At 44.2% G+C, this 24,701-nt stretch overlaps 1 protein-coding gene and 1 long non-coding RNA gene across 8 annotated transcripts in view; one reads left to right on the top strand and one right to left on the bottom strand.

Annotated features, from left to right (window-relative positions):
* The window catches only part of LOC308569793, a 113,286-nt gene that overhangs the window by 4,321 nt on the left and 84,264 nt on the right, over nucleotides 1-24,701 (bottom strand). Inside the window, exon 2 of the long non-coding RNA XR_014000859.1 lies at nucleotides 2,060-2,176. This is a non-coding gene — a long non-coding RNA (uncharacterized lncRNA). The remainder of the gene's footprint in view (nucleotides 1-2,059; nucleotides 2,177-24,701) is intronic.
* The window catches only part of LOC308569496 (sodium channel protein type 5 subunit alpha-like), a 223,573-nt gene that overhangs the window by 187,779 nt on the left and 11,093 nt on the right, over nucleotides 1-24,701 (top strand). For 3 of the 7 annotated variants that reach the window (XM_081163452.1, XM_081163449.1, XM_081163448.1), the window contains 3 exons: nucleotides 3,527-3,649; nucleotides 4,514-4,636; nucleotides 20,126-20,407. In XM_081163452.1, coding sequence (XP_081019578.1) covers nucleotides 3,527-3,649; nucleotides 4,514-4,636; nucleotides 20,126-20,407 — 528 coding nt within the window. The remainder of the gene's footprint in view (nucleotides 1-3,526; nucleotides 3,650-4,513; nucleotides 4,637-20,125; nucleotides 20,408-24,701) is intronic. The other 4 variants (XM_081163454.1, XM_081163451.1, XM_081163450.1 and 1 more) reach the window with 3 other exon arrangements.

The raw sequence follows: 24,701 nt of genomic DNA, 5'->3' as shown, positions 1-24,701 counted from the left end.
CCTGCTCATTATTTATGTTCTACGCCACTGTTCACCATCCAGTTATTGCCGCCTTTCATTATCCTCACAACCAGTCCTGGGAGGTCAGTGAAGATGAGAGAGAGAAATTGCTGCCACATTAGCTTAGCGACTGAAATTGAGCATGTGACGTTAATGTAACTTCTAAACCAGATTTTCTCCTTGCCACTGGATAAGTGCTGGTGGGTAAGTGCTGGTGGTTCCTTGCCTTTGTTTTCCCAGACGCATTCTTGGCCCTTTATTTCCAGGACTCTTAAGCATGGCGGCCTCTTCCCATTGGAAGCTAGGCATGCAAATTGTTCTCGGTGGAAGATGGTTATTTGCATAATGGCTGCTGCTGTCGCAGGGACATTTCTGGCAGGTAGGGTTGTAGCTCAATGGAAGAGCAATTGCTTCTCATGCAGTAAGTCTCAACCAATCTGCATCATCTCCAGGTCTGGCTGGGAGAGACCCCATGCTTGAAGCCCTGCAGCGCCAGTCAGTGTGAACAATGCTGAGCTAGATGGAGTAATAGTTGGACTTAGTGTATGCCAGCTTCCTGTGTTCCTAGAATGATCAACCCCAGTGCAGTTCATAGGATCAAGGGTCCTCTCTGAGGATTCTGCCCCCTTCATCTGGAAAAGAGGCATCCAAGTGACCCTTCCCATGGAGAACTGCATAGGTGTCATGGACTGGTTTGACACAGAGGAATGGTGGGAGGAACCAGCTGGGGAACCACCAAGGAAAGCAGGATCAGAACCTGGGGTCAGAGGGAGAAGGCTGGGAAGAGGTGTTGGGAGCTGGGGAGGTAACAGGGCTTAGTGAGCAGGGAGAGCCTGTGGCAGAGAGAAGCCCAGAATCGGAGGCAGAAGCTGAAACAGGTGAAGCCAAGAAGAAGAGATGAGTCAGGCTGGCGAAGAGTCATGGGTGCCTCTCGCTCCTGCTGCAACAAGCTCACCTCCTCCATTGTCTTACAGAACCAGAAGAGGGCTGAAACGGGTGGAACAGTGCCAGGCCACATGCAGGAAAGATTTGGGGGAAGCCCTGGAGATGAGGGGACTTAGATGGCTGTGGAGAGGCAGGGACTTTGAGTCTTGGCAACTGAATCACGGGGTACGACCTACTGAGGAATAGCTGCTCATTAGGCCTGACACTCAGCCAAGTCTGTAAAGTTTTTGCTAATAAAGAGTTAAGGTGTGATTTACTGTCGGCTCGCTCTTTGACAATAGTTTTATGTATCCCCTGGTGCTGATGTGACAGCAGCCGCCATTTCACTAATCCCCATCCTCCTCTCAGATCTAGTTCCATGCCTAGCAACCAATGCTGGGTTTTGCTAGCAGAACTGACCACCTTCCCCTGCACCCCAGCTTTCTAACAGTACTTCTTCCAGCTGCATTGGCAAGTAAGTTCAGGTCAGGAAGGAAAAGTGGTCAGCCTTGCAGCCTCACAGGGCTCTGGGGTGTTATCCTGTGCAAAAACGGATGCTTTACTCATCCAAGAGATTATGGCCACCCAAGTTGACGTAACATTTAGAATCTTGCCTTTACTTTTCTCTCAGAGAACTTTTGTTATTGGGCATCATACAAATGTTGTAAATGGGAATTGTGATTAATAGGAACAATGTGTGAAGTGAGACCGCAAACATTTCCAGAGGCATAAAACCAATTCCATACAAATTACTAGAAGGCGGATGAAAGCACTGCTGTGTGGCATTCTAGCAGGACAGGATTATGGATGCAACATTCATCGGGAGAGAGAGGCTCAAGCAGATGTGTTGGAAAGAATCAGGTCTTGCTTAACAAGCTTGCATTGGGGGGGAGCAGTGGGGGGGCAGGGAAGCTCTCTTTGAAAAGTGCTGACTTCCGCGTTTGCCTGGGCTATGTGGGGCAGTCAGCACGGATTTTGAAAGCTGTTTGATTATTTTAAAAATATCTTCCGAGGTCACATTTAATCAAGTCCAAAGCGCCAAGCCTATACGGTTGAGGTTTCTCCTATGAATAAAATTTGACAGGGAGAAATGAAATACCTCCAAAATCAACAGCGGAGTATTTAGTCAACTCACCTCAACCTATGGACTGTGTCCAACGCTGCAAAGAGTTGCCAGCTATTGCAGCCTTTCCCTGCCTAATCCACAGAACAACAGACACCTGATAAATCTATGTCAGGAGGACAGCAGAACCTGTAGTGCATTTCACGGTTTAAGTTTACAAGAGTTGTAGAGTTGGAAGGGACGCTTAGGGTTGTCTGGTCCAACCCCCTGCAGTGCAAGAACTGTGGGCATTCTGCATGCAAAGCAGGCGTTCTCCCACCCAGCTGTGCCTCCTTCCCAAGGTTTTGCCTTACTCATGAATGAATTAGGTGCACAAGTCAATGAAAGGAGGGTGCCCCTGTTGCATCTAGTTACTTTAATCAATTCAGCTGTTGGTTTTGTGAATCGCCCTTCCTCCCAAGGGAGCCCAGGACAAGGTACGTTAAAGATTGAATCAGCAGAATTCATCTCGTAAAGATAAGCATAACAAATCACCACATAAAACGATAAAATAGCCATAAAATCAGAACGATAAACACAAACATAAACTAACCAGCAGCTGGGTACTAAAACAACCTAATTTGATTTGTAAAAACCTTGTGACGGTGAGGGGGAAGACTGGGGAGTACTTGGGGCAGAAAACTGGGGAGGAGGGCAGAGAAAATTGAAAAATTGGAGCGGAGGCTTCTTGGGACAAGCCACAGTGGCAGCACCTCCCCCCTTTTAAAATTACCATTTGGCCACTGTCCCAAGAGGTGGTGATGGGACTCTACTGGTGGCCCAACAGGTGGCTATGTTTTGTCTGATTGTCTCTTTGGAATGACACTATCAAGTAGATCCACTAGCTAGCACAATGATTTCCACCTGTGCAACAGAACTCCCCTCCCCTCTCCCCTCACATCTCCTGTATTCTCCCCAAATCTGTTCTGGAGGATTGGAAGAAAACCTAGAACAAATTTGGGGGAATGCAAGGGGAGGAGAAGGAGGGGAAGTTCTGCTGCCCACTCAAAAGTCCTTGACCCAGCACATCTGCTTCTTTGGATACTGCCCTGTATTGTGTTGTACTTGAGGCATTGTTGGGAGCAAGGAAGATGACAGCCACACTGCCGCTTACCCTGGTAGGTCCCCTGTCCCAACCCCAATGTCTCAATTTTATTCCCACCCTCCAATTTATTCCCACCCAGATTTTGACCTTCCACTACTCTTTCATCCCAATGACCCCAGAGCTGAATGTTTAGTTGGACATTCATTCCACTGCACAGCCCACTTTAAGCACTTTCGTGAGCTACGTGGCACCAATGGAGCAGACGCTTCGTTAGAAACGTAGCCCCTGTTCGCTCACATCCTACTCCTGCACTTGTATCAAAACGGCCAAGTGACTTTAACTGGGTTCTCAGAATCTTCCCCTGATTGTGCTGTTCCTATTTTCTCTCTGTGTCTCTTCCTTTCTCTCTTTGCTCGCCTTGACCAATAATTTCAAATTCCATTCGATCTGCACAGATTTCAGTTATTTGCCAGATAGGATCAATTCTCGGCTATGACCACCTGGCCGCTATGAAATCCCTCAGGACGCTGAGGGCCTTGAGGCCCCTCCGAGCCCTGTCCCGATTTGAGAGCATAAGGGTAAGGGTTGTCGTCTTTCAGTGTCTATGAAGTGTGTTCACCTCCAGTAATCAGCACCTTCTCTCTCTTTCCCACAGGTTAACGTGCCATCAAGTCTTTCCTTAAGGTGGCACATGGCGGCTTCATTTTGCTAATCCAAAGCAAGGCAATGGGTACAGTTCTTTAAGAGAAGGGTGTAACATAGTGACACAGATCCAATACCATTTAAAACACACACACACACACACAACGAAATTGGGTATTACAGAGATACATCACAGGCTATGGCATTCTTTTTCAAAGGATCGTAATAAATGGCTGGGTCTTGCAAAGTGATTCATCTTGAGGGCACAAAATTACAGTGTTTGCATAATTTAATAATGGGAGCTGTGCCCACATCTCTGCTGTTTCCATTCAGTTATCAAGAAATAAAATACAAAATCAACTGCACACACACAAAAGTTTGTGTTTCAGGAAAACACTGCCAGAATTAGACTTTGCTGGTCCTTCTTTCTTCCTTTTTCTGACCAACTTTTGACATCAGTTGGAGCTCCATGTGGTCACCTTGAGGAAAGTAAGACAACATTTAAGATGGGGGTTCCCTCTGGTTTTGAAGTCTTGTGGTTTCATTTTGCACTGGAAATCAGTGAATGGGTCTATATCCTGAAGGTCTCCTGGAAATGATTTTTATACATGAGAATGCTGATGGGGTTGTTTTGCCCCTGCCTTTGTGCTGGGTTAATGCTATATATTTTTCCTCCTTTTAGGCTCTTCATCAGTTGATTAACCAGGCTTATCTTTACAGGTGAAAATCCAGAGAAGAGAAGCTGAATGGTAGGATTTGTGCTAATGGTTTGGACTTTTCCATTTTGTGTCTCCATTCAGGTCTCATTAGTAAGCCTCATAGCTAGTACACTTGGATACTCCGAAATGGGTCCCATTAAATCCCTTAGGACCCTCAGAGCTCTGAGACCCTTAAGAGCACTATCACGATTTGAAGGGATGAGGGTAAGATTCAGTTAAAACAACAACCCACATGACCCATCATTGAAGCCCATCTGTCCACGGACATCCACAGCATGTTGTGAGGGCCATCATTCCTTCCTTCCTTCCTTCCATCATTTGTTCATTCCTTAGTTGTGTTTTTGTTTTCGTTTTTCATCCTAAGCTGTAAATGAAACAATTGATAAATGCCATATGTTGCAATATACCCCCTTTTTCGCCTCCCTCCTCCTCTGACAAATTCATCCAGCTTGCTTGTAGGAGTAGCTTCAGCTTTGACTGATGCCCACCCTGGTGGATTCCCTTACGAGCTAATCCTGCCGCATTCCTTGTCCTACAGCACTTTACAAACACATTTCAGGCTGGGCGCACACCTGGCTGACAAACCTGCCTCAGTAATGAGGTGCTCCAAAAAAAACAATTTGGCTTCTCCAGCTTTAAGGTGGCCTTTTGTGCACCCACAAAAGCTGCCAGAAGGTGAGGCAAGTGTTGCCGTCAACCAGACCCATCACAGAAAGGCTGCCTTTGGGTGTTACAGCAAACCATGGTTCATAGTGATGCGAAGGAGCCTAGGTGAGCCCCCTATCCATGCATTTCCCCCTTTTCTTCTCCAGCACAGCTACAAAGTGGAGTCCAGAAACTTTTGCTTCCACTTTTGATTAACCACTGATATCAGAACCCTAAACGATAGTATTAACTGTGATTTGTTTGAACAAGTCAGCTTCATAAACCATGGTTTGAAGTTCACATTTCAAACCAGCCATGGTTAAAAATAAACCACTGGTTAAGCAAAAACCAGAGCTGCTCTCCTCCAGAGCTGCCATAAGAAGGAAGAAGGCTTTGCTTCTGGGAGGGGAGGAAGAGTATATAAGCCTGCATCTCATTCTTGCCTTGCTAAACTATGGTTTGGCATGATGTCCAAATTGGTACACTATATACCGTATTTTTTGCACCATAACACTCACTTTTTTCCTCCTAAAAAGTAAGGGGAAATGTCTGTGCGTGTTATGGAGGGAATGCCTACGGGTGGCATGCCTACGGATTTTCCTCCTCTAAAAACTATGTGCGTGTTATGGTCGGGTGCGTGTTATAGAGCGAAAAATACGGTAGTTCTACGGTTCCTCATTCCTACTATATCCTGCATTAAGAGTTAACATAGATAAGATTTCTCTTCTGCCTGAAGCTATTTATTTGAACAAGGCTCTAAATGCAGAGAGCCACCCCCACGTTAGGAAAAGATCTCACCTATCTAGCATGTGTGCCACTCCTGTTTCTGTGACTACCAGATGGCCACACATTGGAAGTAATATTTGCAAAGGGCTGGGAAACTGGACAGTTTAAATCCAGCTGTTCTGGGCTTTGTGGATGTAGGTGTTAGGCAAATGTTATGTCTCAAGTGTGCCCAAGGAGAGGGCATGGCATGAGGGCACCACCCAATTTCCAGGGCACCTACACTTATAGACTCATCTAAACCAAGATATTTTACTCCTTCAGTCTGGATCTAGACCAGCGCATGAGCTGATTAACATTTTGCTGCTTGAACTCAGCTACCGAAAAACCCCCACATTTAAATGGCGTAATAAAACCATAGGGCACCCGCTGCAAATGGTCACATGGGTTGAAATAGGCTAGCTGCCCAATAAACCAACGCCAAGGCAGTGTTAAGAGAAAGATTAGGCTCCCAGTGCCATGTTTGTTCACAAGAACCCAGCCACTGAAAGTACATACATGTGACATCCCTAACCCACAAGTCAGATATTTCTTGAACCTAAAAATGTCAAATGCATGAATCAGCCATAAGTTATATTGGCTACAATAGCCTTCCTCAACCTTGTGCTCTTGAGGAGTTTTGAATTGCCATAGGAATGCTCATACATTTGGGTGCCTGGAAGCCATCTTTCAGAAGACAATACCAAACATCTTTTCATGTTTGCTGTTGCCAGTCTTTCTGAGGCTTGTTTGTCTCCTCCACTGCATACATTTAGGGCTCATCCACACTTTTGGCCCTTTACTTTCTATGTGCACGTCGGTGCTTTAAAGCGCTGTGTTTGAACCCCCTTTTTCCATTCTTCCCAGTAGCTTTTTAACACTAAATTTGAACAAACGGCAATTCAGGTTTTCGTGAATTGTTTTGCTCCCATTCAGCAGTAAAGAGTGGGTTTTTATGGGGAAAGCTGGGGAATAAAAAAGCATTCAGACATAGAATTGTAGAGTTGGAAGGGATCGCGAGGATCATCTAGTCCAACCTTCTGCAATGCCAGAATCTTTTGCCCAATTTGGGTCTCGAACCCAGGACCCAGAGATTAAGAGTCTCATGCTGTACCGACTGAGCTACCATCATGGTGCTTTAAAGTGCAGGCCTGTGCCTAGAAACGCAGCACAAAAGGAAGTCTGGATGAGCCCTCAAAGCATTCTATTCCACTTTAAGAGTTACGGTTTCCCCTGAGAATCCTGGGAACTATCATTGGTAAGGGAGCTGAGAGTCCTTAGGAAACACTGAAACTCCAGTTCCCAAGATTTTGGGCATGGGGGATCCATGACTCTTAAAGAGGAATAAGAGCGCTTTAAATGTATGGGGTGGATGTGGCCATAGTTTGCATCTTGGCTCTAGAGTTTACCAGGCCTGGCGGAGATTTAACACACAGCACTGATCTTTATGTAGGATTAAGGATTGAGAATGGACCCTGAGAATGTGCTGTCTTTCCCTATAGCCTCTCGCCTCTCATGCACAAATTCGTTTTCACACCCTTTACCAAATTTCAATTTCTAAAAACCCAAATAACCTATAACCAGGTGGAAAGTTTTCCCAAAAAGCTGCATTTAAATGTGAATATAAAAGAATGTGGCCAAATTTGGAGGATTCCTGCTCAAGAAATGCCTGGATTAGCTGTGCTTGCCATGCATGCCATTCCCTGCGCCTATCTCTCCTCTTTTCCATTTCATTGCACATGTCACTTGCCATCCCATAAACAGTGTGTGCATGTTTACATTCGGGCCATTTGCATGCAGGTATCGGAAGCGTTGGCTTTACATGATTAGTCGCACCTTGCTCATTCCTATTCATGGCTTGTGACATCCTGTGGCCTGCTGTTTGCTTGGACCCACACAATGGGTGAAGGATCCTGCCTTCAGCTGGGAGGGTGGAATTGATGGTCTTCTGCCCCGCTTCCCATTTTGTGTTTCTGTGTTTGCCGTGTTTGAAGCTCCCCTCTATTTCCAAGAGTTCTGAGCTAGATGCATGTAAATAGTGGTGATGCAAACCACAAAGTTCAAATTCGGAAACAAAAAGTGCAGATCTCCGTTGTACAAATACATTGTCAAAAACAACAAAATGTTTTCTTTTTAAGAAAAGAAAAGGAGCGTTTGCAATAAGCAGATACGGCTGTTTCTCCCCACCCCCCTTTTAAAGCAAATGCTCACAAATGTGCCAAATTATCACTGCTAGCATGTGATGTTCTGTCAAATATGTAAATGTTTGGAAGAAAGAGTTTGCGTTTGAAGCCCATGGCTTGCTTTCCTTCAAAGCACCTTTGCAATTGGAGATGTAGACATTAATATGCTTGTTGACGCCCTCACTTGTTTGTGAACATAGCATTTGTGTGTGTGTGTGCAGGATTGCAATCCCTTTTGTATTTTTTGGTTCCCTTGTGCATGTCTGTGCCATATTTGCATATATAATTTTCTGTCTAGGAAAGCATTTAGACCAATGTTGCTTGTAAGAATCATTTTGTCAGGATTCCACAATTGTATGATTCTATGTAATTCTCATCGGCCCCAGCTGCTGGGTGCTGGCACCACTTAGGGGAAGGCTGGTACAAAGTGTTAATGTACTCTGGAAAATATGTCATAGGGTCAGATCAGCCAACCTGGTGCCCTCCATATGTTTAGGACGTTAATTTACCACTCCCTTTCCTTTGTTAAGCCACCTCTGTCAATCAAGCAAACATGCAAGATGTTTAAAAGGGGCATAATGCCTTTCTTCAGATGTACTGGTTATATGAGTGTGTCTGAGTTATGTTCATTTTGGTATACTAAAAGTGCAAAGATCAATGCAGAGATAATGACATCGGTCAATGCCCATTTTGCCGAATCCATTTCTTCTGCAGCTGCTTACAATTTGGGCACCCTAAAAACTGCTGTGAGGCCTCTTAGTCCTGCAGGTTCTTCTAATTATTACCTCTTAAGAGTCATCAAATTTCAGGGCTTGGGCAGCCGACACAGGTTTTCTTTTAAAGCAGGATTTCAGCTTCCAAGTATAGTGGAGCTTAGTCCCATTTGTTATATTCTTGCCTGCTGCTAAGCTGACACTGCAGGTTTAGGTGGAAATCCTAGACATACTTCCCCAGGAGTAAATCCCACTGGGCTCAGTGGGGCTTACTTCTGAGTAGACTTACATAGGATTGCACTGTTTGTTAGGTTTGGTTTTTTTAGTTTTCTCTGCTTTGAGAAATCATTTGAATCAAAAAGTGAGAAGTCATCAGATAAATAAAATCATCACTTGGCTGTTCGTGTGTGTGTGTGTGTGTGTGTGTGTGTGTGTGTGTGTGTGTGTTTGTGTGTGTTTAAAATCAAGGCTGCTTTTCAGCTGTTGCAATTCTCCCACCCCAAAAGGGATTTACATGAAAGAACAAAATGAAATGAGACGACACCATGTAACACAAATTAAAGCACAGATAAGGTCCAGTGTTAGTTATACTCAGATTAAACCCACTTAAATGAGTGGACATGACAAATTTAGGCCCATTAATTTCCATAGGTTTACTCTGAGTAAAACATTGGTGAGACAATCCATAAATCTTAAAAAGCAAAAGTTAAAAAAAATCAGTTGTATATTGCCAAGCCATGCAGATAATAGTAATAGTAGTAGTAGTAGTAGTAGTACAGTAATGATTTTATTATTTATATCCCTCCCATCTGGCTGGGTTCCCTCAGCCACTCTGGGCAGCTTCCAGCACATAAAAATATAATAATAAAATGTCAAAGATTTAAAACTTCCTGATATAGGGCTGCCTTCAGATGCCTTCTAAACATTGTGTAGTTCTATAATAATAATGAATTAATTAAGATTTAGAATGTATTCACTGCTTGCGCAAATGCCACCAGGAATGGAGCTTGTACTATAAAAGGGAAGTTCTTCCATTAGGAAACCACCACAAAAAAGGCCCTGCCTGGCGCTCTAAACCAACTGAACCTCTGCATAATGTCTCTGTTAAAATCATACTTTATGTTCATTTTAACAAGGTCCATAATTTTATCTTATTTAAGCAAAACATCTGGAGGGCTGAGGTTGAGGAAGCCTGATATACATAGGTGCAAATTTAGAAAGAATTATTATCAGTTACATAGGACAAACAGTACATTTCTGCCTGGTGGGAAAGAGCAGCAGGCCTGTTTGCCCTCAAAACAGAGGGTTGTTGTCTGTAAAGTTGGGCACAGGACCGCCCTAAAAACTGAGGATAATTTAGTTGTGATTTGAACACAAGCCTCCTATTTCACCACCAAGGCAGACAACTACCGTATTTTTCGCTCTATAAGACGCACCAGACCATAAGATGCACCTAGTTTTTGGAGGAGGAAAGAGCGATCCCTGTTGCAGTTCTGGCTTCTGGGATAGCTGCGCAGCCTGTATTCGCTCCATAAGACGCACACGCATTTCCCCTTACTTTTTGGGAGGGAAAAAGTGAGTCTTATAGAGCAAAAAATACGGTACTTTCTGACTCTGTGTATGTGTTACTGCTGGGGAGGGAAGAATCTGTCAGTTTTGGTTCTCTCCTTTTCTCAATCTTAAAATCAGCCCTCCACATTTTGCAGCAATTTGCAAGCTTAAAGAAAAAACATCCTCATGAAAATTCATTAGCATTTTAGTGCAAGTTTCCCCCTAATTAACACAATTCTATATGCAGTTTAGACTAATGTACATATTTTTTCAAGCATATGCATTTTTGTACACTATTTTCACAAATACCTTCATTTTATGCACCTTTTTCCTGAATAATTGCATTTTTGCATGTTTTGGTTGGAGTACTGCATCACAAAAATCAGATAAGTGCAAATTTCAAAGACGAGCTGTGTTTCAGTTTGCATGTGGTTTCCGAAAGTGCGAATCTGATACATTCAGCTGTAAATGTGTTGTGAGTCGAATTTCTTCTCCATCCCTAGTGCCTGCTGTGCTGGACTGGCCCCTTTTCTTCCTCTCTTGATGCATTTACTTGGTGAGATTCGAGTGGGGAATAATTACGAACACACGCCCCAGGAAAATCAAGTCATTTTATTTTTAGTAGATTTAGCCACACTTAAACCATGGCTTACGGACAGTAAAACATAGCATTATTACCAGCTGACGATATGCTCTAGAGTGCAGAAGGAAATTCAGCCCCTATAAGAGATGTATTAAGTAGTTTTAATACCCAAGTACAAATACATCAAGCGGGAAGGATGATAATAGCTCATAGGTTCACTCTGTGGGAACACATTATGAGACAATAGCCTAGTTTTCAAGCCAATGGACTTGGCGAAACTTCTTTGAAGTTTAATGGGCCTATGATGGTGGGCTAATCAGAGCATCAGGACTGAATGTGAAGGGAAGGTACCTTGAGGCAAGAGTCAAATGAAGTTTCCCCATCCTTGATCTCTGCGAATACACCTAGGTAGTCGCTCCATCCCCCGCCCTCCTTCCTGTTTTTATTTTAAACTCTGGCTCAGGACTGGTTCATGCAGTGGTGGGCTGCACAGTGAGACATTGAACTGTGGCACACCTGCAGTAGAGAAGGTTGCTGAGGGCTATTGTCAAAACTTGCCCAAGCTCAGAGACAGAATAATAATAATAATAATAATAATAATAATAATAATAATAATAATAATTTATTTATACTCCAGCCACTCGGGGCGGCTTCCAACAAAATATTAAAATACCGTAATACATCAAACATTAAAAGCTTCCCTAAACAAGGCTGCCTTCAGATGTCTTCTAAAAGTCTGGTAGTTGTTGTTCTCTTTGACATCTGGTGGGAGGGCGTTCCACAGTGCGGGCGCCACTACCGAGAAGGCCCTCTGCCTGGTTCCCTATAACTTGACTTCTCGCAGCGAGGGAACTGCCAGAAGACCCTCGGCGCTGGACCTCAGTGTCCAGGCAGAATGATGGAGGTGGAAACGCTCCTTCAGGTATACTGGGGCCCATAGCTGAGCTCTAAGCACAGGCAGATCAGAATTCAGATTCTGGAGTCGCAGACAATGGTCTACAGACACAGAATGTGGCCCAGTTGGGTTGGTGGTTAGTTCTGGATCAGAGGGCAAAATGAGGCAGAAGTAGGAGGAGAGGCTACTTTCCGAGTACGTTTCCGAGCACAATTCAAAGTGTTGGTGCTGACCTTTAAAGCCCTAAACGGCCTCAGTCCAGTATACCTGAAGGAGCGTCTCCACCCCCATCGTTCTGCACGGACGCTGAGGTCCAGTGCCGAGGACCTTCTAGCGGTTCCCTCATTGCGAGAAGCGAAGCTACAGGGAACCAGGCAGAGGGCCTTCTCAGTAGTGGCGCCCGCCCTGTGGAACGCCCTCCCACGAGATGTCAAAGCGATAAACAACTACCTGACATTCAGAAGACATCTTAAGGCAGCCCTGTTCAGGGAAGTTTTTAGCGTGTGATATTTTACTGTATTTTTGGTTTCTATGGAAGCCGCCCAGAGTGGCTGGGGAGGCCCAGCCAGATGGGCGGGGTATAAATAATAAATTATTATTATTATTATTATTATTACTTGCCACAATGGCTATGTTCTACCTTCGCTGTGATGATGTTTCTGAATACCACTTGTCAGGAATTGCAGGTGGGCAGAGTGCTGTTGTGTTCAACAGGCATCTGGATGGCCACTGTGAGAACAGGCAAGCCTTTGGATTGATCCAGCAGGTTCATCTTGTGTTCTTATGGCATTGGTTAGAATGAGGAGCTGGCTCACAGCCTGGTCATGGAGGTTGGCTGATACCATTCAGGCTGGTTTTGAAGCCTAGAGGGTGGCCTTGACCCTACTAAGCTTGGTAGTCTGCTTGGTTTGCTGAGTGCCCAGAGTGTTGGCATTGTAGGAAATAAGGTTCCAAAATCCAAAACCAGGGTTTTGGGGACCTGTAGTTCGAGACATACACACATACCCTCCAGCACCTGAAGGAATTCACCTGCAGATTTGTAGCCATGCATGCCCAACTGCTCCAGCGGGGACCCAAGTATGTTGCACATTCAGATACAAATACAGTGGTGCCTCGCAAGACGAAAAGAATCCGTTCTGTGATTCTCTTCGTCTAGCGGTTTTTTCGTCTTGCGAAGCAAGCCCATTGAAGGATTAGCGTTTTTAGCGGCTTTTAGCGGCTTATCTGCTGATCGGATCAGCTGATAAGCGGCTTAGCGGCTTAGAAAAAGGGGGGGAGGGGAAAAAACCAGCAGGAACTCGCAAGACATTGTCATCTTGCGAAGCAAGCCCATAGGAAATTCGTTTTGTGAAGCACCTCCAAAACGGAAAACTCTTTCGTCTAGCAAGTTTTCCATCTTGCGAGGCATTCGTCTTGCGGGGCACCACTGTACATATGCCCTGCATCACCACTCACTCTGCTTCATTATAAAAACTTTCTGTTTTTGCATTTTGTCCTGGCAGCAGAGCAGAATTGCTGGCAGCAGCTGCTGCTTCACTGCAACAGGTGGAGAAGGTGCAACTCCCTATGTCCAAGCAAAGAGCTGAGGTGTCATTTTCAGGGGCAAACTAGATGTGACTGTTGTTGTTGTTGTTGTTGTTGTTGTTGTTGTTGTTGTATTGCATTTATATCCAAGGAGCTAATGGTAGCATATATGGTTCTCCCACACCTTCCCATGTTCTCCTTGCAATAACTCTGTGAGGCAGATTAGGCTGAGTAACAGTGACTGGACCAAGGGTCACCCAGCCAGCTTCATGGCTAAGGGGTTTTTTGAACCCTGATCTCCCTAGTAATTGTCCAATATGCCTAACTATTACACACTGGCTCTCAGTCCTGCTATCAGCAACCAGGTGCCTCTCCTCACTTTGTGAACTGGAGCAATGGGGATGGCTTTTGGGGGGGCGTGTGGAACAGTGATCCGAAGCAGGACTTCAGCAAAAGGTTAAATTCCTCACCCCTTCTCATAGTCCCACCTAGATCAGGAGCTCTTTTATAAAAGGCCATTTGCAGAATTTCTAATCTCATGAATAAAGTAATGTCTCATTTGTCCTTCATTCAGTCTGAGCTCAGCTTGGGTTCTTTTGGCCTCGGCAAGACAGAAAATACTGAGGAAACATCTGTTGTTTTCTTGACACCTATACAATTGGAGAGAGCAGGTGCTTTACAATCTGCATTCTTTTCAGTGAAGCTAAAGGAAAGGAAAAGAAGCTTAAGTTAAACATCCTAGACTCTAGAGCAGCCGTTCTCAACCTGTGGGTCCCCAGATGTTGTTGGACTACAACTCCCGTCATCCCTAGCTAGCAAGGCCAGAGCTCAGGGATGATGGGAGTAGTAGTCCAACAACATCTGGGGACCCACAGGTTGAGAACGGCTGCTCTAGAAGGACAAGCTTTCTTAAATTTGCAAGTCACCATTCACGCTGAGTCATGGTAATAACCTCACGTTTTTCTAAACGCCCAATTACTGCCATCAATGGGTGTCAAAGAGAATTGTGCTTTGTTGCCCTGGGACATCCAAGAGCCCAAAGGTCTCTTTAGTCCACCATCCTGTTCTCACACTGACCAGCTAGATGCCTCTGGGAAGCCTGAAAGCACTCCTTCCTATTTGTGATTCCCAGCAACTGATAATAATAATAATAATAATAATAATAATAATAATAATAATAATAATAATAATAATACCTTTATTGCCATTGTACAATGAAATTAAATGAGTCTCTCCCCCCCAACACTCAATCTCTTATTGTGTCTTGTGTCCCTGCACATAGTGAGTAGCCGTGGACAGCTTTGCCCTCCAAATGTTTTTGTGTCCAAGTTTTTTGTACCTTGTCTTGTTACCTGAATGAGCTTTCTTTGACGTGTTCAGGAGGCAACAGGAGAGAAGGGAGAGAGAAGGCTGGGCATTGCACGGCCTGGTGGATCCTTTTGCACCCCCACCCCGCTTGACCCGCATGCTTGTGTCTGGAATGTGTGCATGTCCCTTTTCCCACAGCGTTCCTCATTTGGAAATTCAAGTCTTACAATCTCACATGTGTGCCATGCAGTGTATTCGCAGTAGTTCTGGGTTGGCACAGAGGGACATTGAACAAGGACCAAATGTGTGTGGTTGCATTCACCGCACACACAGCCAGCATAAAAGATTTTGTTTTGGCCAGTATTCAAACAGGAGCTGCTTTCTTAAAAGGTGGTACCTCATGTTACAAACACCTCGGGTTACAAACACTTCAGGTTACAGACTCCGCTAACCCGGAAGTAGTACATCGGGTTAAGAACTTTACCTCAGGATGAGAAGAGAATTCGCGTGGCGGTGGCAGCGGGAGGCCCCATTAGCTAAAGTGGTACCTCAGGTTAAGAACGGTTTCAGGTTCAGAACGGACCTCCAGAACGAATTAAGTTCATAACTGTACTTTTAATTTGAACAATGTTAATTGGGTCAACAAAAATGCCACAGACATCACAGAAACGCACGAGCAGGAACAAACTATAAGCAGCTCTTAAATGAAATGTTTCTGGACATTAGACAGACAAGCCCAAAGTATTTTATCCGCTGGTTTTCATGCGAAAAAGGTGGGCAGATATAAACACATCCACATGCATAGATCTCACTCATAACCACCATAGGCTACACTGCTGTTGAGCACAAAATGTTCTACTACTCTTGCTTTCCAGGCTACCATGAAGGCTAATTCTTCCTTGAGCCAGGAATACAGTGACTGGTTTATGATGAAGGAACAGCCATGAATGACAAACGACAATGAATCTTAGGAGAGCTTTATGATTAATTGTTCACATCCCTCCCCTGCTCTTCTTTAACTTTTTTTCTAAAACAGTTGGGTGGTGTTTTTTTACATCAAGCTTTTTATTAATGCAAAATCGAAAAGTACAGAGAGACTATAATCAGAGTTGCAAAACATAAAAGCAGTACAGAGATTGTATTTTCCAAATAGATAAGGGAGCAGATATTGCAGAAAAATAAAAGCAAAGCACATAATGAGAGCCAAACTGCGATTTGGAGTTTTGCATATCTGAATTCGGCACATAAGAAATGAAGTGCTAGCAAACACACTTAGAAAAGCAGACTATAATTTTGCACATCTTTACCCTGCCCTCCTTTTAAAAGGAAACCAAAGGGGAATACAACAGGGACAGAGCCTAAGGCTAATTAGGGAGAGGCCATGACTCAGTGGCAGAGTGCATGCTTTGCCAACTTTAATCTCTGGCACCTCCAGACAGGGCTAAAAAGAGTGTCGCCAGATCTTGCTGGAAGCTGCCACTTCTCCTTGCTTCCATGGCGTCTGTGAGATTCTGCTGCCCAAGGTGGCTGCCTCAGTCCACCTGATGGGCCGGCCGGCCCTGTTATCAGCACAACACAGATGTGCACTCTCATGGATGCTATTGTCTATTTTATTGAGCTTAGGTGCTCACATAAGTGCTCCTGGCATGCCCCGCGGAGGACCTTAAGGTCCGCAAATGACAACACTTTGGAGGTCCCAGGTCTCAAGGTGGTTAGATTGGTCTCAACTAGGGCCAGGGCCTTTTCAGTACTGGCCCCGACTTGGTGGAACACTCTGTCACAAGAGACTAGGGCCCTGCGGGACTTGACATCTTTCCTCAGGGCCTGCAAGACAGAGCTGTTCCACCTGGCCTTTGGTTTGGACTCAGCCTGACCCTTATGTTTCCCTCCCCTTATGGTTTTGATCTATGGGCTACTTTTAAAATGAGGCTGCATTTTAAATTGTATTTTAACCTGTATTTTAATTGGGGGGTTTTCCCTTCTATTATGTTTTTATTGTAATTTTACTGGTGTTAGCCGCCCTGAGCCCGGCTCTGGCTGGGGAGGGCAGGGTATAAATTATTATTATTATTATTATTATTATTATTATTATTATTATTATTATTATTACTGCGCACCCCAGTCACACCGTGACCACATTCCTGACACACAGTCCAGTTCCCTGTAGGATAGTCAATGACCACATCTCTCCTGTTTCCATAGAAATCCTTTGTCCCACAGCAGTCCCTCCTGTTTCCTTCCAGGGATAAGCAGCACAACTTTATACAGCAGACATTGTATTAGAACGTACTAAATGAGAGGTAGTCAATGTTAATAATAATAATAATAATAATAATAATAATAATAATAATTTATTTGCATCCTGCCCATCTGATTGGGTTGCCCCAGCAAATTATTACATTGCAAGTGTCAGTACTAATGTTCTATACCAACACATGGGAACTTGAGACTCTCCAGATGCTGTTGAGACTACAAATCCCATCACCCCAATCGTTGACCAGTGGGTGATGGGATTTGGAGTCCAGCAACATTTGGAGGGCCACATTCCCTCCCCCCTTACAAAAGAAGAATGTTTGTTCACAATTAAAACAAATGACTGCCCTATCCTTGATTTCTAAAATACATTTTTTTAAAGTCATCATCATTAGTATTTTTTTCAGTGCACTAGAACAAATCGTCTTCCTCTGATGTATAGAGTCTTGTGATCCTCCTTCTGTTCTTCTCCTTTACAGACACTGCAAATACTAATGGTGAAATCAATGTCATATTATGGGCTTGTCAGAAAGTCAGACACTGTCCTGTTAGACGACAAGAAGTGATGTTTCCCATAATTTAATCCACACATGACTCAAAATGTGATCCCCTCCCCAGTTCACTACCACTTTGTCTCGGTTTCCAAAATGTAAGCAGAAGGAGAGGAAGGTTAAGTAAGGAGCTCTCAGAAAAGCAGAAGGATTCAAATTCAGAGAAAGCCACAAAGGGTAGACCAATTATTGCACTCCTCTACTTCAGTCTTGACAAAGAGTTGGCAGTGTCTGTGTTAATGCCAGATTTATAGAAGACTTTCCAAGCCTTTAATATGTCTCAGTAAGATGGAAACAGTCCAACAAAAGTTTGCCATGACTGAACCAAGCACAGTTTTAAATCAATAGAACTTAAGTTAATGCATCTAAGCTCCATTCTGCTGCTGGATCGTGACTTACCTTTTGCTGGACTGGGCCCCAATGTAATGCTCTGCATGCATGTAAACCCTTTGTACTGTACATATGGTGGTTCAAAACATTGAGTGATGTGTCCGTAATTTGATGGTCATATTGTCCATTGGAATGCATGTTGCCATTATACTGTTTCCTGCCAGGGACGATACTATGTGTTTGCTACATAATTCATTTTTGCTGCTTCGGAACCATATTGCAAATGTGACTTTTCTTCCCTTGATGGTATTATCTTGATTGATATATGTCTTATTTGGTTCCAAACCTTTCCAAAAGTCAATCGGCATCATTCTCCCTGACATCATTGGGCTTTGGGCCGGATCGTACATTATCATATCCTTAATTGTACAGTATTATTTTGCATGCCCGATTAAACATGTTGTGTTGCTTATGGTCCTCTTTACAGTCCATGAAAAAAATGTAGATTTTTGTAGATAATAAGATGCTGGAGGTGGCAATATACTGTGTACCGGGGAAATGAAAGCAAGGGTTAAATAGTGGCAGACCCAGTTGGCCCACTTACAGGATGGCAATCCAACTCTAAATTAGGACTGGAGGGACAGGGATGCATCCCTTTTCCCCATCTTGCATTTCAAGTACCGTATTTTTCGCTCTATAACACGCACCCGACCATAACACACACATAGTTTTTAGAGGAGGAAAACCCGTAGGCATGCCACCCGTAGGCATTCCCTCCATAACACGCACAGACATTTCCCCTTACTTTATAGGAGGAAAAAAGTGAGTGTTATGGTGCAAAAAATACGGTAATATGTGAAATAGAAGCTGGTGACTAAATCATTCCTCTTACAAAAAGGGGAAAAGATTGTGCAAATCAGCACCATGTGTATCCATCTCACCTATTGCTTTAAGTCAGCCTTCCCCATCCTGGTGCATTCCAGCTGTTTTGAACTACAATTCTCATCCTCCCTTTCCATTGGCTATGCTGGCTGGGGGCTGATGGGAATTGGAGTCCAGCAACGTTTTGAGGGTAGTGGAAGGCTGTTTTAGGTGCAAGGTGCGTATAGGGGTCTGTTCCTCCGCCACAGGACTTGGAACACTGACCGGATAGAATGTATAGGCCATGGCTGTTACCACGAGCCTTCCAGCATGTCTTTGTTTTCTAATCAGTGGTGTCTTGGCCTCCAGCCCAGATTATATGTAACTTCTAGATCAAGAGTTATTGATATGGTGATGTTGGACTACAGGTCCCAGCATCCCTGGCCATTGGTCAATATGGCTGGGGCCAATGGGATTTGGAGTTCCAACATTATCTGTAGAGAGCCATGCTGGCTATCCCTGTTGTAGACCTTTGAGGAACAATACTGTCCCAGTTGAAGATTATGTTAAGGTTTGGATTATGAGTCTCGCCTTCAGCCACAATGAACTAGTTTAAGCAGTTATGTAAATTGGGCTGCTTATGATGGTAGTACGCCATTATGGACTTATATCATTTCATTAATTAGTCTAAAAAACACCTGGATGGTGGCTGTTCCATCTTAGACCTTTGAGGACCAATGCTACTCAGCACACTACTAACCAGGAGGTAGCTGACAATAAATATTTTTTTAAAATAGCCAATCTATCCAAAGGACTTGTGAATCCTATACATGTCCACTTAGAAGTAAGTCTGATTGAGTTCAATGGGATTTACTCCCAAGTAAGTATGTATAGGGTTGCAGCTTGATAGCCGTGTATAAAGTAACATGCTTCTGACTAGCTGAATAAACTAGGAAGCAGGCCGCATTTGGCACCAGCTGTAGTTCAGCCTTGAACCAGAGACTTCCCTATTGCTCTGTCTGCTCCAGCTCATCCAAACACTGTACGTATGGGTACCGTGGCTTGCATTCTGGCACTGCAGTTGGCCATTTTCCCCACTCAGCTGTAGGAAGCAGAACTCCTGTTGTGCTTCTGAGTAATTTCTCGTTTCCTTGGAGCTGTTAAAAAGCATGGGTGTCCCTGGGTCAGGAGCTGGCAACTTGATTTTCCATCAGTCATCAAAAGCAGCCAACACATTGTAAACTCAGTATTATGGACATTGTGTTACCTAGTCTTTACTAGGCTGTGTTCATTCAGTGACTTCATCATACATAGACAGTTTAGATGTTCCTCGGTTGAAGGATCCTAGATGAATCCATTGAAACGTATTCTTCTAGTTTAACATCGTTCTTGCTAAAGACATTGAATGTCATTCTGCTTTTCTGTAAGAGTCCCAGCCTAACTCAGGATAGTGGGTGTAGAGTAGCAACTTTGGAGTTGTGACTTAAAGCAGAACCCCTGCAATAACTGTGCTCTTTCTTCTCATTCATCGAAGGTGGTGGTCAATGCTTTGGTAGGCGCCATCCCTTCTATCATGAACGTCCTGCTTGTCTGCCTTATCTTCTGGCTCATCTTCAGCATCATGGGAGTCAACTTGTTTTCTGGGAAGTTTGGGAAATGCATCAACAACACGATAGGTGATGACCCTATGAACCAAACATTGGTCAACAACAAGAGCGATTGCCAAAACTTGAATGAGACTGGAGAGCTGTACTGGACAAAAGTGAGGGTCAACTTTGATAATGTTGGCGCAGGCTACCTGGCTCTGCTGCAGGTGGTAAGTTCACTACTACTTATTCATGTTGTTATTAGGCAGTCACACTGACCGAAGGAATCTTAAGTCAATGTATTTATTTAGTAATAAATTCATTTATACATCCCTCTTAATTTAAACACACACACCCAGCACAGAGTGGTTCACAAATGGTCAAATGTATAATACAGCAAAGCAAAACTGTAAGACCATCTTCAGCCTTAACAGAGTAGCAAGTCAATAATCATGTAGACTGTTTGATGAACCAGGCACTCCCAAGCCTATTTGGCAATAACCACAGGCAAGGTACATTTTTAGCACTCAATGAAGCTGGAGTAGACATTATGACTGGAACATTATGATCTGTAGATGATTGAGTGATTGAATCAATTTGTATAAATTTGCCTTTTGGGGAGGGCAACCCAATAGTTCTGAAGCAGGGATGGAGAACCTGTAGCCCTCCAAGGGTTGTTGAAGTCCCATGAGCTTCAGCCAACATGGCCAGTGGTCAGGAATGGTAGTAGCTGTTATCCAGCAACATCTGGAGGACCACGGGTTCTCCGCCCCATCCTTACTGGAATACCTTTTCTAAGAACATGTATGGCACTTGAAGCTTAGACAGACAGATAGTTCTGTTGGTCAATTAATTGGAGGAATCCATTTAGCCAGTCGAAACAGTTTGAACTGATTAATCTAACCAATGAACTGTCTAAATCTTCCATGTTGTTATGCCAGTATGCCTGTTATTGGGGTAGGGTTGCGCATCAATTAATTTAAGGAATTTATAAGCTTATCCTTCAACACAAACAATACAATAACAGTTAATAAACTTCAAACCGGAAGCAACAGCATTGATCCGATAAAGGAGTCTGAATCATAAAACAGTGTGGAAAATAGGATGTCCAGGGTAGAGTTCAGACAAATCTGAGCCAAGAAAGAGTGGGTTAGAATAGCTTGAGTGAAAATCTTTTGAAGGGTTTTTCTCATACCTCCACTGCAGCCCCCCCCCCCCACGATGATTCCCGAGATCTGAGGGACCCTCTGGAATAGCATGAGTTGTACATAGGAAGCTCCTTCATACAGAGTCAGGCTGTTGGCTTACACTGAGTGGAAGTGGCTCTCCAGAATTTCAGGCTAAGGGTCTCTATCCCAGCCATACCTGGGATATGAGCTACATCCCTTCCCCAAAGGAAGACTGCAGAGGGAGGTGGAAATCAGCAGAGAGAAGGGGGAGGGGCTCGTGTGAGTGGTTGCTCTTCATAGATGACATCCCACAATGAAATAGCTTTCCAGTGGGTGCAAGAGGTTGCAGTGGTCAGGGAAAGTCGCGTAACTGAATTTCCACTTGCACTACTGCGGATCCAAGACATTTCTCCCCTCGAACAAGTTCTCTAAATCAATAACCAGCCAGATGAAGATAGCCAATCCCTGTTATGTGTCCCCATCAGCAGGAACAAAGAGCTATACCGCTGCTGATCACAGAGGTTTGGTTTCCCTAATTTGGCTAATGGTTGTGGATAGACTTCTCCAATGTGCTTTTATCTAACCCCTTTAAGGGGGAGGAAAAGGCCTTCTCAGCTAGTGACCTTCAGCACACAGGAATCTGCCTTGTATCATATCTGTCCATTGTTCCACCTGGCTTAGATGTTCTGGAGTACAACTCCCATCAGATAGGTTGGAGAGCACATGAGACAGAGCCTTCTTGGTGGTGGTCCTGCTTGGTGGTGGCTGGGGAAACCCAGCTAGATGGGCAGGGTATAAATAATGTTGTTGTTGTTGTTGTTGTTGTTGTTGTTGTTGTTGTTGTTGTTGTTGTTATGGAACTAACTCTCTTCCATTTAATATTCACTCAGCCTCTTCAGGCATTCAAGAGAGTCTTAAAATATTTTTACTATTGCATAAGAGAGCTTAGCATATCAGAATTGGGCACCTATTTCTCCGTATCCGCAAAATGCTTCATATTCTGCTTATTTAAGCGTCTGTTGTTTTTATCCCTCTTTGTGTGCCGCTGTGCCATGATGGCTCGGCCCTGGAATGCAACTAGTAAATATCTGGTATTAATAAATAAATAGTTCATGAGTACAGTCAGACACTGGTCCAGGACTGAGATGGCTAGTCGGGGTCAGGAGAAAAGTGGTGCAAGTCGTTTCTTAATTTGGTGGAGGGAAGGTGGTTTAAGGCAAATATGTCACCACCAGTTCAAATGCCTCCCCAAGTTTTTTACATGCTTTGCTCTTATATGACCTTTGCACTCTTCAGAGAACACTGAACAAAGAATGTTGATGAGCCTATGCTGGAAGCTGTTGTGCTCTTCCGGACATCTCTAAGCATTCAGATCACAGCCTGACTTACTTCCTACTTTGTTAGCCAATATTAAGCCAGTGTCCCCCAGTTTGGGCATAATGGGGCACTCTGGCTTAATGCAGACCAGAAGTTGGTGTGTAATGGGAGAAATGGAAGAGAGGGCGAGGGAAGATGACTCAAGGAGCAAGACTCAGCCTCTACACTTTTTCCTGATTTATGAATCCAGAAATGATGAGTCAATCCAGGCCTGAATGTGTGTAGTAGGGGAGTTCCTACTTTCAGACGAGAGAATTAGATTGGAGGCCCCCGTCTTCACTGCTCACACCTGGTGAACCAGGTGCGCTTATTAGCTTGCATGTTGAACACTGCAGAGCAAATATATCCCTGCTTTTTCCTGTTTCTACCCTGAAAGCAAAGCTTGCAAATGTGTGGCTTTTTATACCGATAGAAACAGTCTCTTTTGAAAAAAGAGGGAGCATTGTGTGCTGTGTTGCAGTTTCTAACTTTCCGCTAAATTTACTAGGGCATTTCATAGATCGATGTCATGACGCACCAAATATTTCTAGACTCTGCACAATTTGAGAGCCAACCTTTTTGTTTGTTTTTCCCTACTTGCAATTAGTAATATTCAGACAGGGGACTTAAAATAGCAAAGAGCACTCTAAAACGAAAGAGGAAGCAAAATTCGACACATGAATTTGGGAGGGCCTGCGATGGATCACCGTTTTGTGTCCCCATTAGTACTAGATGGAATTGTGGGGGGGCACGGGCCTTCTTGATGGGGAGCAGTCTGCCCCCTGGCATTCAGTCCAATGCATGCTATCACTGCAATCCTGCACACACTTATCACAGAACCATAGAATTGTAGGGTTGGAAGGGGACCATAAGGGCATCTAGTCCAAAGTAGGAATTGCAGCTAAATAATCACTGCCAGGTGGCCATCCAAGCTCTGTTTATAAACCTCAACTGAGGCAGAGTCCACCACCACCACCTACGGCAGTCCATACCACTGTTGAACAGCTCCTACCGTCATAAGGTTGTTCCTAATGTTTAGTTGGAAGCTCTACTTCTTAGGAGGCGAGTCTCACTAAACTCAGCAGTACTTACTTCCATGTAAACATGCTCAGGATACAATGGTCTGTGTCTTTTGAACATGCTCCAGCCTCACCAAGGCTGCATGCATACAGTAGTTTATTGAGCAGGTTGGGAGTTGTTGCTCTATAAAAAGCAAACTACAGTTCCCAGGACTCTCTGGGGGAAGTCATGTGCTTCAAATGTCCTTTAAATACATGGTGTGTTTGTAGACTAAGTGAGGAATGGCTGTTCTTTGTATCTGTGATACAGCACTGCAGGCTGAGTATAACCTTGCACCTGTTATTCAGTCCTGATCCTGCTTCTCCCTTGATGGTCACCATGCCACTAAGTTCTTCTCTATATGATGTAGCCCCCTGCACAACGACGCATCTCCTTGCTCGCCTGCCCACTTCACAGGATGCAGAAAGGATGGAGAGATTGGAAAGAGCATTTTGGGTTCAGCCCTCCCAGTTCATTCAACTTCCTTGGGAAACGTTGGCTTTCTTTCTTCTTCATCCTCCAAGGAGACAGGGTTGCTTCGAAAGTGTGTGGGTGATGATGCCTAATGAAATTCCAGAAGTCAGAGAGGGGGCTGAGCAGAACTTCCTGTGGACATATGAAGCTGCCTTATGCTGACGCAGACCATTGGCTGGGACATGTAGCCCAGTACTGTGTGCTCAAACTGGCAGCTGCTTAGGCATATAGGTCTTGTTTAGCTCTGCTGCTTGAAGATCCTTTTATTCAAGGGGGGGGCCTTCTTAAGACTGGGGATTGCTTTCCCCCAGGAGAAGCCTCTTGGAGGCCCTGTGCTGGTGGCAGGCGAAGGCCAGAGGCAAAAGCAGGCAGAGGAATAGATGTGACTCTTGCCTTTATACAGTATAATCTTGCAAAAATCAGAGGTTTTTGCAAAAGCATCTGAGCAGGGCTGGTGAAGGTGTGG

Source organism: Podarcis bocagei, assembly GCF_964188305.1.
Source record: "Podarcis bocagei genome assembly, chromosome: 12".
Classification (NCBI taxonomy): domain Eukaryota; kingdom Metazoa; phylum Chordata; class Lepidosauria; order Squamata; family Lacertidae; genus Podarcis; species Podarcis bocagei.
The sequence above is the reverse complement of the archived record's forward strand: the minus strand, read 5'-3'. Positions and strand labels throughout refer to the sequence as shown.